At 38.9% G+C, this 13,070-nt stretch overlaps 1 protein-coding gene across 2 annotated transcripts in view; it reads right to left on the minus strand.

Annotated features, from left to right (window-relative positions):
* Positions 1 to 7,118: 7,118 nt before the first annotated feature.
* GUCA1C (guanylate cyclase activator 1C) overlaps positions 7,119 to 13,070 on the minus strand; it is a 30,614-nt gene continuing 24,662 nt past the window's right edge. For both annotated transcript variants that reach the window (XM_074146102.1, XM_074146101.1), the window contains exons 3-4: positions 12,346 to 12,433; positions 7,119 to 9,291 (exon numbers count right to left, since the gene is read on the minus strand). In XM_074146102.1, the coding sequence (XP_074002203.1) occupies positions 9,161 to 9,291; positions 12,346 to 12,433 (219 nt within the window). In that variant the 3' untranslated portion in view covers positions 7,119 to 9,160. The remainder of the gene's footprint in view (positions 9,292 to 12,345; positions 12,434 to 13,070) is intronic.

The following is a 13,070-nucleotide window of genomic DNA, read 5'->3' on the forward strand; positions in this document are numbered from 1 at the left end:
ACCTGTGCTTATTATTGTGCTTATTACTCTGAGCTGTATGTGTGCTCATCAGGTTGCTTTGACAAGCTGAATGCAGTGCTCCACATCACTTAACCCAATATTTAGAGCATCACAGATCACCATGCTTTATTAAATTGACAGTTTACGTTTGCCTTCTGGCACAACATATCCAAATAATTTAGACAGGAAGTGTTGCTTTGCACTAATTTTCTGCCTTACTGTTATGATGCACGAGGTTAACATTTATTTGCTTAGACATTTCTCTGTGTTTAGAGAAAGTCTGGTAAGGCAAACGCAGACATATACCATGAGGTGGGTATAACATCATCTCAACAAGGAGATGGATGATGGGCAGGAGCAAAGGAGCTGCTAGTCAACTGGCTGTAGCTCTTGCTTATATGTTTTAAAAGCGATACCATAAATAGATTAGCAGCATGTGGGAAAAAAAAAGCTGATCAGGAATCATTTACAGATATAGATTAGGCTTACTTTTAGAGTGGAAATTAGAGCTGGATTTATGTAGCTCACTGTATCTGGTTACCATACTACTACAAAGTTTATTGTGAAATTGATTTTCAACAAAACCTCGTTTAAGAAAAAATTGTGTTTATTCGTGCATCTCTATCTCTGCACTCTTTTTGGTATCACAGAAACATGTGGAGATAGATCTGTAGCCAAATACTAATCTCATAAATGCCACAAACACTAACTAACACCATCTGTGGCAATTTTTACTGCAAATTACCACAACATGTGAAATGCTTCTCAGTCTGATAAGCAGAGCCTTGTCATGGGAATAGTGTCACAAGGCTTCCTTGCACCATGGCTCTCATTTCCAGATGTCTCTGTTTTAGATATATAGGAAAAGATGCTTTATTATATCTCTCCAGTAAACAGGAGAGTTCATCTTCGCAGTGTGCCTTGTATGTCGATGAAAAGCAGAAATGAAAGAAATCAAAATAAGCAGCAGGAGTAGTACCTCTGTGAGTAAACAGTTTTCTCCAGCACAAAGCTACTCCCCAGATGCCAGAAAGCCATTTTTATCTGTCCTCTCCTGCTTGTTCTCAGTCTGACTCCCTCTCCCTTGAGCTTCCAGTAGTACTTTCGACAAGTATAAAAAACAGAAAGGATTTAGAGGGAAAAAAACACCTCAGCCACAAACAGACCAAAACAGTGGGAACAGGAAAAAAGACATGGACAAACAACCCATCACACTCTGTATCTGATTTGCTTGCTTATCACATAAAATATTCCTTCCTGCCAGCAGCAGACTGTCTTGCCACAAACGTACTTTGCCATCACTACTTTCTGGAAAAACTGGGAGGCTAGAAGGATTTTCCTTTGTGGATTTTGGTTTCATCTATCCAAAATAGTTTATTTGTTGAACCATTTCTCCGTAACTTCTGTACCTGCAGGACACTCATTTCTTCGTGTCCACCCTCGCTTTGGGCTCTTTTAAGATCACTGGTTGGCACTTCCCATTAGTCTTGGGAATAGCTTCTTGCCTATTGTACACATTTGGCTTTTCTTCAGAAACCTGGCAGCATTCGCTACTTTTCTGGACAGGAGGCAGAAAAGGTGACATCAGAACACATCCTGTATCTGAGTGGGGACAAATGTGCTTACTGCAACAATCAAACCCACCAGAAGTACCAAGTTAACATTTATAATTGTGTTCTCCAGGGGAATTTACTAACCCTGGGAGGCAGAACACATCGTTTTTGGAGCTTCCTTTTTTTATTCTGCTTGATTATTCTTATCAGCTTCTTTAGATGGTAGTTCTGATGTGCTGACCTACCACTAGAAGAGCTTCCTCTTTCCACTCTCTAAGGAAAGTTAGCTCCTAACTTGAGTGCTGGGGAATCTCGCCAGCTTAGCTATTTAGAAAAAAATGTCTGATAATTAAAAAGCTTGGATTTTTTTCTGTATTTATTTTCCCTGTGCACTTTGAAGTTCTAGGGAAGAGCCCAGACATTCTTGGAAAATTTAAAAATATTCTGCTTGGAGGTAGTTCTGGTCCTAAGTTATAGTTTGCGGGTTGTTTGATGTTCACTGTTTATGGAATGTTTTTGGAAGTCATTGCATTACTTAGAAGATGACTAAATTATTATTATCTTCACCAGAAGTTGATTGCTAGCTGACACTGCCATTAGAGGCTGAGCTGGTGATCAACATATCAAAGGGAAGACTGACCTAATTAAAAAATAAACGAGGGCCAGGGAATAAAGATCCTTTTTTGATATAAGCACCTTTAGTGTAATAAAGGAACAATGAAAGAACAATAAATACCTGTTTAATTGCAAATGTTCAGCTTTTTCCTCTTAAGTGTTAGAAGCTCTTTAAAAGTGAGCTGTGTTTTAAATCTGAGGGGATTTGAAATCCTCCAGGATAGAAGCCGTTTGTCAAATATTTGTAATTTAAATAAAAAGAGGAGGAAAAGTGCAAACTCTTCCCATATTGTCCAGAACCATTAAAGCTATGTGCCAGAGGTATGCTGCCAGTGTAAAAAAACCACATAATTTTTATTGCTTTGGGGACAGGGATGGAAGGAACATGTGAATGGATGCTAGGAATGAAAAGCTGTGCCTGGAGCCTGATGGGAGTTTAGTTTCTTTTGATACTCTCAAAACTGTGTCAGCTCTTTCCATGAATATTTCATTAGTTTTTAAAAGGAAAATGGTCATGGGTCTAATACATTACTCTTTTTTTTTTTTTTCAAGTGTTTTCAAAATCCTTATTTCATTCCTTCCCTATACCTTTCTGCAGTAACCCACAGAAATACTGTGCCGCGCAAAAGGTTAATAAGATTCTGAATAAATTAAGCATTTGATATATTCTTTAGATGTTAGGATGAAGAAATTCTGTTCTGATTTGCAGTCAATGAGATCATTGACATATATGGGACCTCAAATGGTCCATAAGTCCACATTCGTCATTCTGAGCGTACTTTGAGTTTTCCAAGAAAGGCGGAGCTTAAAAGGTCTGTAATTGCTATGTATATTCAAAAAGCCAGAAGACTGTATGCCTCACGGGATAGGAGAATGGAATACCAACCACTTTCTCTTTAGATCAGTTGCTCAGATTCAGTTGTGAAAAACAGTACTTGAGTATCATTGCCATTCAGAGTAGCGTCTGTGAAGAAGAAATGACTGCATTTCCTAAATAGTTTTCTACAGCACGCAAAATTCTGCATGACAACATACCTGCTAGTACCTTGCAAACTCAGACAGCTAATGAGAATAATCTAGAGAGGAACAACAAAAAGTACGTTTGTTTTGCTGGGCTGTTGAACATCTGCAAAGAAACAGAAGGTATCTTGAGTGGTTAATTCCCTTGGTATTTAAGAAATCAGGTGCAATAACAGTAGTGCCCCAGCACTATCCTCAGGTAGAAAAAAACTGCTGGTGCAGATTGTCTTTTTTTCATATTCCTTATTTATAACATTACTAATCTGATTCTTTCTGAATACTAGACAATCTCAGAATGCAATTTTGGTTTGTACCTTTGTACAGGAGAAAGGCATTGTCCTGGTTTGGGGCAGGGCAGAGCCAACTTTCTGTTCAGTGAGTGAGGCTCTTACTTATTGCTGTGGCAACCAGGGTCAACTGACTTCATTGTTTATCCCATGGAGGGGTTGTACCTGTGGGGAGGAGTGGACAGGCCAGGTGACCCAAACTGACCTGTAGGGTATTCCATCCCATCTGCCATGCTCAGTATAAAAGCTGAGGGATCAAAGAGGTCAGGTTGGCTCCTCTTCAAGGGCTCTTAGTCAGGGGCTCTTTTTTGTCAATGACTGATGTCTGAGGAGCACCATGTCAATTTGTCTACTCTTGATTCTGATCTATGCATTCCTGAAGGTAGATCTGGAATCCAGTTCCCATTTGTCACTGAGTCCAGTCTAGAACTTTCCCAGTGCCTGCTGGTGACATTTCCCTGGGAGCTTGATATGGTTTTGTATATATTGCATCTATTTCATTCTTTCCTTTTTAATTTTATTATTAATATTTCATTAAAGTAGTTTAGTTTTTCCTAAACTAGCGAGAGGTGGGGAAGAGCAGCGGTTGTTGTGTCATTGGCCAACCTGGCCCAAACCATGACAGGCATTGTTGGAAAAGTTTTGTAATTCTATTAGGGCAACAAGGAAAACCAAATCTCAGACAGACTCTCAAATTAAATACTACATATACTTTCTGTTTCAGATTTTGTTGAGCACTGGTAGAAGCAACTGAATTGTCAAGTATCATCTGAGGCACAGAACAGTCACACCATGAACATACCTATTCATAGCCTTAGTCTCTTCTCCTTTTCCTCTTTTTCATACTTTGATGTTTGGACTTTCCTCTAGAACGTGTCCCTTAGGGCCAGAGATTGCCACACCATGATGTCCCTTTCATGGGGCCTGATCTCCTTTACCCCCTCAAGTTTCTTCCCCTCCTCCTTTTTCCCTGTGGTCTTTTTGGGTGTTCTGTGACTCCCCCTCATCTGCCCTCCCAGTCTCTCCAGTATTCTGCATGGGACATGGGTTAATCTATGTTTTTTGTAAAGAGTGGAGCTTTAAATGAGACAAGTTGAGGCCCTACTAAAAGCAACTAGACATTTAAACAGGAGCCAGTAGTATTTGATGGTTTAGCAACTCAAAAGCAAGGGTTCACCATAGCCTGGTTACTAATGTAGAAACACCAGTGATGCAAACAATTTAGGCAGGGAATGGAGAAAGAGCTTATTCCAGCCTGTCAATATACTTGTTATTTCAGACAGACTTCTTAAAACCTAAAGTCAGCTAGATTTTGCCATGTTAAAATCATATACTTTAGCTGGTTTTTTTCCTCAGCTTTCTAATAAAGGCAGGTCAAAAAGCACAGTGTAAAGCTGTATACGTTTCCTATTTTTTGAATATTCTCCTGTAATTAGCAGAAGTTTTAAAAATGGTGTTTAAAAATCCCTCCCTGATATGTTCAGCAATATCTATAATTATGCAAGACTTCTAGAAATCTTTCCACCTAGAAAATTGCGATCCAATATCAAGTAAATGGACATATGCCCTTGCACACAGGGGACCTGAGCTTTGAATATTTAGCTGTTATGGTCTGTATGGTACAGCTAATCTTACATAAGGTCAAAAATTAAATGCAGCTATGAGGTCTTTTCCACACCACAGCAAGCTGTCCTCCCACTTTGTCAGGGATGCATAACTATGGCATAAGGTATAATCATGCCTGTTAATGTTTAAGCGATTTCATATCTACAAGAAAAGGCAGTTTGCTTGTGGCTTTGAATTCCCAGATCCTCAGAAGAAAAAGCACCTGTATATTTTCCTAGCATATTGCATGACCAGAAAAGAAAAGGAGATAATTTTAGGACAATTAAGAATTGTTTGAAAAAGGGGACTGTCACACTAATTGCCTTTAGCTGTTTGGATGCAATAAAAAAAACATAAAGTCATAAGGATTTCTTAACAGTAAAAGACCTTATATTAGAAGAGAAACTACCAATTACCCCATTGATTGGCAAAGCTCACCCAGCTGCACAGAGTGAATTTGAAACGTGTGATTCTTTCCAAGGTGAATAAGGTGACAAAATCATTAACCATTCTCAGAACACATCTATCTTAATTAAAACCTACCCCCCTGTGACAATGATATAGGCAACCCAGCTTCTCCAGACACTCACAGTTGGCATCTGCATCAATCTTGTTGACAAAGACTCTTCTTCAGAGCATGTGCTGTAATGTTTTTTCTCTCCCATGCGGGGCTTTTTGAAGCAAAAGCATTCCTGTGGGTTCTGGCAGCCATCAGAGTCAGCAGCTCAGCACTGCCCCTGAACCACTCATGTATTTGCTAAGGGGTATAACATAACATGAGCTAACATTAGGCTTTCTTTTTCCTTTTCTGCTGTTTGCTAAACTAGCAACAAGCATTCCAATAGTTAGGTCAACTTACAATTTACCTTTATGACTACAAAGCACCTCCAGCAAAACAAGTTGCAGCTTCACTTTGGTTTAGAACAAGACTTTGAGGAGTCACACTTGAGTTTTTCCATGTGCCACCTGATTTTACTGGTACACTTGATCATAGAATCATCGTAGAATGGTTTGGGTTGAAAGGGACCATAAAGATCATGTGGTTCCAACCCCCCTGCCATGGGCAGGGACACCTCCCACTAGACCAGGTTACTCAAAGCCCCATCCAGGCTGGTCTTGAACACCTCTAGGGAAGGGGCATCCACAACTTCCCTGGGTAACCTGTTCCAGTGTCTCACCATCCTCACAGTAAAAAATTTTTTCCTTGTATCTAATCTAAATCTCCCCTCTTCCAATTTAAAACCATTACCCCTTGTCCTGTTGCTATATTCCCTGATAAGAGTCCCTCCCCACCTCTCCTGTAGGCCCCCTTCAGGTACTGGAAAACCACTATAAGGTCTCCCCTGAGCCTCCTCTTCTCCAGGCTGAACAACCACAACTCTTGCAGCCTCTCCTCATAGAAGAGGTGCTCTGGCCTTCTGATCATCATTGTGGCTCTCCACTTGAACTGTTCCAACGGGTCCATGTCCTTCTTATGTTGGGGGCCCCAGAGCTGGAAGCAGTACTCCAGGTGGGGTCCCACCAGAGTGGAGTAGGAGGGCAGAATCACCTCCCTTGACCTGCTGGCCACGCTTCTTTTGATGCAGCCGAAGATGCTGTTGGCTTTCTGGGCTACGAGCACACTGCTGGCTTATGTTGAGCTTCTCATCCACCATCACCTCCAAGTCCTTCTCAGCAGGGCTGTATGAGCAGCTGACAAATTTAGAAGAATGAAACCAATAGAAAATTGTGGCCATAATGCAAGTATCTCAAGCAGCTGTGTATCAAATGGTGCTTAAGTAGTTAAAGAAAATTTATGTTAATCAACTTATAAAAAACTAGATAGAATCTTATGACTAGTCCCAAACACATGTGGAGTTACTCTAGGTAAATATTTCTGGAAATGATGTGCCAGAGTGTTTAGATTAAACAGCAAAGATACTTGCTTCTTAATTACACAGGTTTCTGCTACATGATTATAGATTAAAGTGTGGAAAACGAGCATGTCAGCTGCTCCTTTAAAACTTAATTTAACAAAAAAGGGCTAAGAATGTCCTTTCATACATAATTTTTTTAATATAACAACAATGCTCTTCCTGAATTGGTAATTCACTTCATATAGTTACAGTTACACAGAAAAAATAGACAGGTTTAAATGGAAATACTCTCTTTAAAAACCCTTTTAAAAAAAAAGAGTCTGTGTACATAGGTAGTATCATTTTTCAAAGTCTGTAACTTCATTAGTTTAAAAGCAAAAATCCAAACCACAGCTGTTCCCAGACACCCAGATTGCTTAAATTGGACCATTTCATTTTAAATATTTTAAAGCCAATTCTGAAGGATGCCACCCTCATAGAATCTAAATGCAAAATGGCTAGATTAAGAAAAGTGACTTTTTGAGGTCTGGGTGTGAGAAAACAGATACTGACAATGACATATTAATGTGTCAATGATAAATAAATACAAGAACTTAAAATTCAAACCACCAGCAATCTTATACATCATTCTCCTTTTTTTTTTGGAAAGGATATAAAAGATTCAAATGTCAGAACTATAATGTCAGAACTGTTTATAATGTCAAGGGATGCATGTTGCATACTCTTAGTATATTCCATTGATCAAACCAGAACCTGGGATAATAATTGCCAGTGATGGAGCACATTTCATGTGCAAATGGATATGGACTTGAAGTGGATTTGGAAGAAATTATTTTGCATAAAGCTGATGCTTCTAACAATAACTAATATTAGTATGATGCGTGGAGGGCACTGTCAGGCAAGGAGAACTTATTCTTACGATATAATGTCGTAATTTGATAAAACTTGTTGCAGACTTGAGAGACAATCAATCCCAACAGAACCAGGGAGGACTATAAATTTCCCTTTGCAGACAGTTCATGCAGTTCCGTTTCAACTCATAAAATTAATCTTGTTTTTCACAAGGTAAGGTTGAATTGTTTTTAATGTGGTTTCCTAAGAAGATGAGGCATATGTGATCGTGCCACCTGTGAATGCCTTCCCTGCACACATAACAGCTACCACCTTCAGAGACAATTGCAACCCCGTTTGAAAGACAGAGTAAGTCTCAAAGAGATTAAATTGCTAAAAGCTTTTGCCCACGTATCTGGGCAGGGCAAAGATACCTGAATTAGTACTCCCTGTCAGGGAAAGGCAGGAAAAAATCAGCTGTTAAACAGTCTGTTTGGCAGAAGCCAGCAGTCCCATCAGCAGGAACTAGTCACGATACCTCTTACCTTTTGTCTCATGCAGCTGTGGCAAAGAGCCCAGTGAAAATGAATTGTTTTGAAAAGGAGGACATACAATTCAAAGGACACAAATCTCTGGGAAAACAGAGTGCTTACAAAATTATTTGGTTTTAGCTATCCTTTGAACTTCTAATTTTACTCTACAAAGATAACGGAATTTCATTCCAGTGCTTCTATAAAAGGTTAATTTGAAAGAACATTAACCGAACCCTGCCAAAACCATCAAAATATCACATTATTTTAACTTACAAATGTAACAGAATCAGGAGTGGTAGACAGTTTGTTAAGGAGGATGCACATCTTGGGAATATTAAGATGAGGTATTTTCCAGAGACCTTACTTGAATTTTAAGTACTGATAAGAGCAAATGTTAAATTAATGTAAACCAGGCTTCATTCTTAATTGATCCGTATAGAACCCAGTCCTATCTAGAAGTTTATGTCCACACTTTAAATAGCAGGTTAAAGAGCCCGTACTTAAAAATAAGAGATTTATTAACTCCGTGTCTTCTAGCAAGGCTGCATTTTGTGATATTTTCAGTTTCTTACAGATTACTCTGAGCAGTCATAGAGTCCAAATAAGTTATTGTATTGCATCAAATAGTTTTCTGTTATATGTGAGCAAAGGTTTGTATTCTGTGGCTGCCACAGTCATTAGCAAGGGAAAGAACAAAGAAAAGAAAAGGAGAGATACAGAGCCGAGTGAAAATTGTTACTCCTGGAGCAGGCTGCTCAGTATTGTCTGGGCAGGCTTTGACAACATCAGGCTCCCTGAATATATAAAATATTATCTTCCTTGAAATGATGCCACAGATGCCACATCCGTCACTGTTTCCTTCAGATGCTGTGTCTCCTGCCACTCTGTATGACTTTGAGTACGTTGGAAAGGTCAAAACTTTTTGTAATCAATTCCATTAGGTCCTCGTCTCTTTCCACACCATTGATAAATTCTTCTAAAGTCAGTTCCCCTGAAAGGAAATCAGATACTCCTTAGGAACAGAGGAACCCAGCAATTACTCTCAGACCAACACAAGGCCATTCGTGCCAGATTCAGTCCCTCAAGAACGTTCCCCATTCTCTTCTGACAGGCAAATGCAGGCAGAATATTTTCTGTTGTTTTCCCACTTTACATCAGATCCTAGAACCCAGACTCACTTTTTTTCTGTTAAAAGAGATCAAACACACCTTTCACAGAAGTCAAGACAACTATGAATACTCAGTATCTATGGTGACAGAAATGTGTGAAAAAGGGCACTAATGAAGCCTGTATCAAGGCTGAATTTAGCTGCATGGACCAATTCTTACTGAGCTAACTGGAATTTATCTTATATCTGGTTTTAACAGCGATTAGGGTGTGATTTGCTGAGGATTACCAGGGATACTCCCTGTGTTGACTACTAGGATTATTTAGAGCCATGATTAGATGTAGTAAAATAAAATCGGTTAAGTGGTTTGATTAGATAAAGTTCTTCCAAGCAAACAAAATGGTCATTTAGAGCGTGATTTTTTTGGCTCATGTCAAAGTCATGACAGCTATAAAATCTTTTCTTATTGAGGAGCAGGAATATCATTTAGCATTATTCCTTTTTTAATTCTTCCTTCCCTGTTGGAAAAGGCAAAGACCAGTCCTAGGCATGTGGCTGCTCATGTTGTACACAGGAGTGTACACAATTCTCTGGTTATAAGTTATTCCAGTGTTTTTCTCTGAAAGGGGAAACAGCCTGGTTTAATCGGAAGAGCTTGATTCTTTCCTCTGAGAAGGGTATAAAGTTTCTTGTTAAAATCACAACAATGAATGATTTCTCACTGAAATAAGAAATGACAAGAGGCCAGGTGAAGAGGAAGATAGCTGGATGACTTAGAGCCCCAAGGTGCAGGGGAGCAGTAATTCAAGTCTCATGCACTTTTGGTGAATGCTTAGCTAGATGACTTTTGGGTATTTTTGGATTTAAGTACTCCCCAGAGGTTTTTTGTGTTTTGTGGTTTTTTTTTTTTTTTTGCTCATGACAACTTGGAAGCTTCATCTAATGTGAAAAAGGAAAATGATCAGCTTTTCAAAAATATGAAACCTACTTTCTACCCATGGGCAGTAAAGTTGTATGGGTCCTCACTGCACTGGTGAGCAGGTTCATATACATGCTATCAAAGTGGAAAGATGTCATTTGACAGAAGTCTTAGGCTTCAGTGAGAGGAGTAAGACCCTCTCTAGGGTCTGGCACACAGTGGCCCTGAGGATGTTCACACCTCCTATTTCAACCCCAGTGCCCTTATGTAGTCATCCCGGGAGCAGAGACCGAACAAGCTGTCTCTCTATGCCTGTCTGCTTCCTCCTGCTTTGCCACTCATCCACTCACTTTCTCCGATCTCTTCTTCTATCCCAGGCACTCCTCTTACTTCCCATCTCCTTCCCTCTGTATTGCCTTTGACTGAGGTCTTTGGCTGGGCAGGGTTCCTAGACTTGTCAGATGGACACGTTGCGTCATTTTCCTGCTTATGCAGGTCAACTAATCTTGAATTCCCTCCTCTCGATCCCAGGCTATATATTTCAAAGTACCAGTACCAGAGTGCAAGCATACAAAACCCACTGCAGTTACCAGTGAGATGTGATTACACTGGCATGCCCAGACTCACTGCGACCTTGACGGGTCTCAGATTTCTTTGAGATAATGAAAATAAATTGCAAAACCATCAGGAGATTTGTTTTAAGAAATGCTCCCTACAACCATGGGATTATTTCTTGCATTTTAATGTGAGGAAAGACATTACAATTTATTTGTCTATTTGCCCTTTTCTTTAATAAGAAACTACAAGGAGGTAGCATAGTTTAAGCTAAACTTGGTTAAATTTGTCCCATTCCTCAGGTAGAGCTAGTCCTGCTGGTTTGTAGCTGTTTAAAAAATAACTAACTGTGAAAGCAGTTTGAAATGGGAGTATCAGGAAGATAATTCTGAATAATTCATGTTCTGGCATTTCATTGCTAAAACCTAAGACACAAAAGTTATTTTTTCAGCTGATGGTCTAGCTCAGATACAATTATTATTTGCAGTAAACATATGGCCAAGCAGGTTCCAAAGTATGAATAATCATAGAATTTGGGTTAGATTCTAGAATATGACTATATGTTATTTGGAGTCCTTTGGTAATTTGCCTTCACCCAAAAAACGGGCCAAGCAGTTGGGGAAAAAAATCCTCTACAAGTTATTTCCATGCATCAGAAGATCACTGTTCATACTTTCATTATATATTGTGAACAGCTTTTTAAAAAGTAACCTTAATACACTAAATAAGACCAGAAAAATAAACAAAAAAAATTAACAAAATACCTGGCTGGGATCTGTTTTTGCTCAGCAGTGCTTTCCTAATATTCCTAATTTGTCAATGATTGCAGTAATTGTTGTAAAACATAATTGCCAGTAGAATGAGAATCTTCATGATTATATTATAAATACGAGGGAAGACATTCGTGTGACAAGTTTTCTATTGCAAACAACTCTGAAGAAGTGCATTAAAGTTATAGTTTCCAAAAGCAAGTCCAATTGGCTTAATCTAGCTGTCTTGAGAGAAAACAGTAGCATGTGTCTTAGCATGTGTTAACAATCAGACTTCAAGGGACATGCAATATGCTGTCCAGTCTTTAGAACATGCCAGAGCACGTGCAACCCTGCATCTTAATTGGTTTTCTTATCCATTTTAGATAGATTAAGGCAACATAAATATACTAAAAAGATGCTTTGATCACATTTTTATTTTGCTCTGCAACCAGAGCACTGGCGTTTTGGATGAACAGTGCAAGACCTCCATGTTTTAATCCCTACTGCATGTAATTCCTATGTCAGCTTAATTGATACAGTTGATTTACACTTTGCTGTAAAGCTGATGCAATATGGGTAAAGAAAAACAAGTTCAGGCTTTCAGTTCATCTAAAAGTCAGTTCTTCAGTAGTGTGTTCAACTTCCCTCTTGATCCCATGCTTCCTTATGGGGGGAAATCCCTGCCAATGCCAAGGAAACTAAGATTCTTACCATCATTGTTCACATCTATCTTCTGAAATATCATGTTTGTGAACTCTTCAGCAGACATGTTGGTGTGGCCATTAATAGCCTGGATAGCCTGAAGGAAGGAATGCAGAAAGTTCTTTCAGATTTTTTCCATCAAGTTGTAAAAACAATACACTGGCTAAGGCAGTAATTGTAATGCAGCTCTTTAGTGCACCAACCCTTTCAAAAATCACTAAATAAATAGCTATTTCAAGTAAATCTTCAGTAATGAGGATTGGAAATTTAATTAACATCACACAGCCTGAAGATTACAGACTAATTTACATATCTCTGAAGGTCTTCTGAAACCATGTGGCACCTCTGCTCTGCAATACACTTTAGATTCCATACCAGAATTTTTATCTGGCCCTAGAGAGTTCTGTGTCTTTGGAGAGTGCCCTGTGGCCTGTGTGATTTAAATATAGTATTATTTTTTCACAGCTGAAAGCACATGAGGAGAAAGCCTAAGTAATTTTTCTATTAAGACATGTTTAACTTAGTAATCACAAATAAAGTCAGACCAGCAGTCCTGGAAGTTGGTAGAATTTACTTGTCCTCCAAAGAAATTAAGAAAACCAGAAGTCTCCCTTCTACTATTTCTGTGGCAAAGTGACCCAATATTTGGAGTAAGTGTATACATGAATATTTTTGCTAAATTTTATCCTATTCACTGAGACAGTAGTTTTTCAGGTTAACAAAATAGGAGCCTA

This window comes from Numenius arquata, chromosome 1 (assembly GCF_964106895.1).
Source record: "Numenius arquata chromosome 1, bNumArq3.hap1.1, whole genome shotgun sequence".
Taxonomy (NCBI): domain Eukaryota; kingdom Metazoa; phylum Chordata; class Aves; order Charadriiformes; family Scolopacidae; genus Numenius; species Numenius arquata.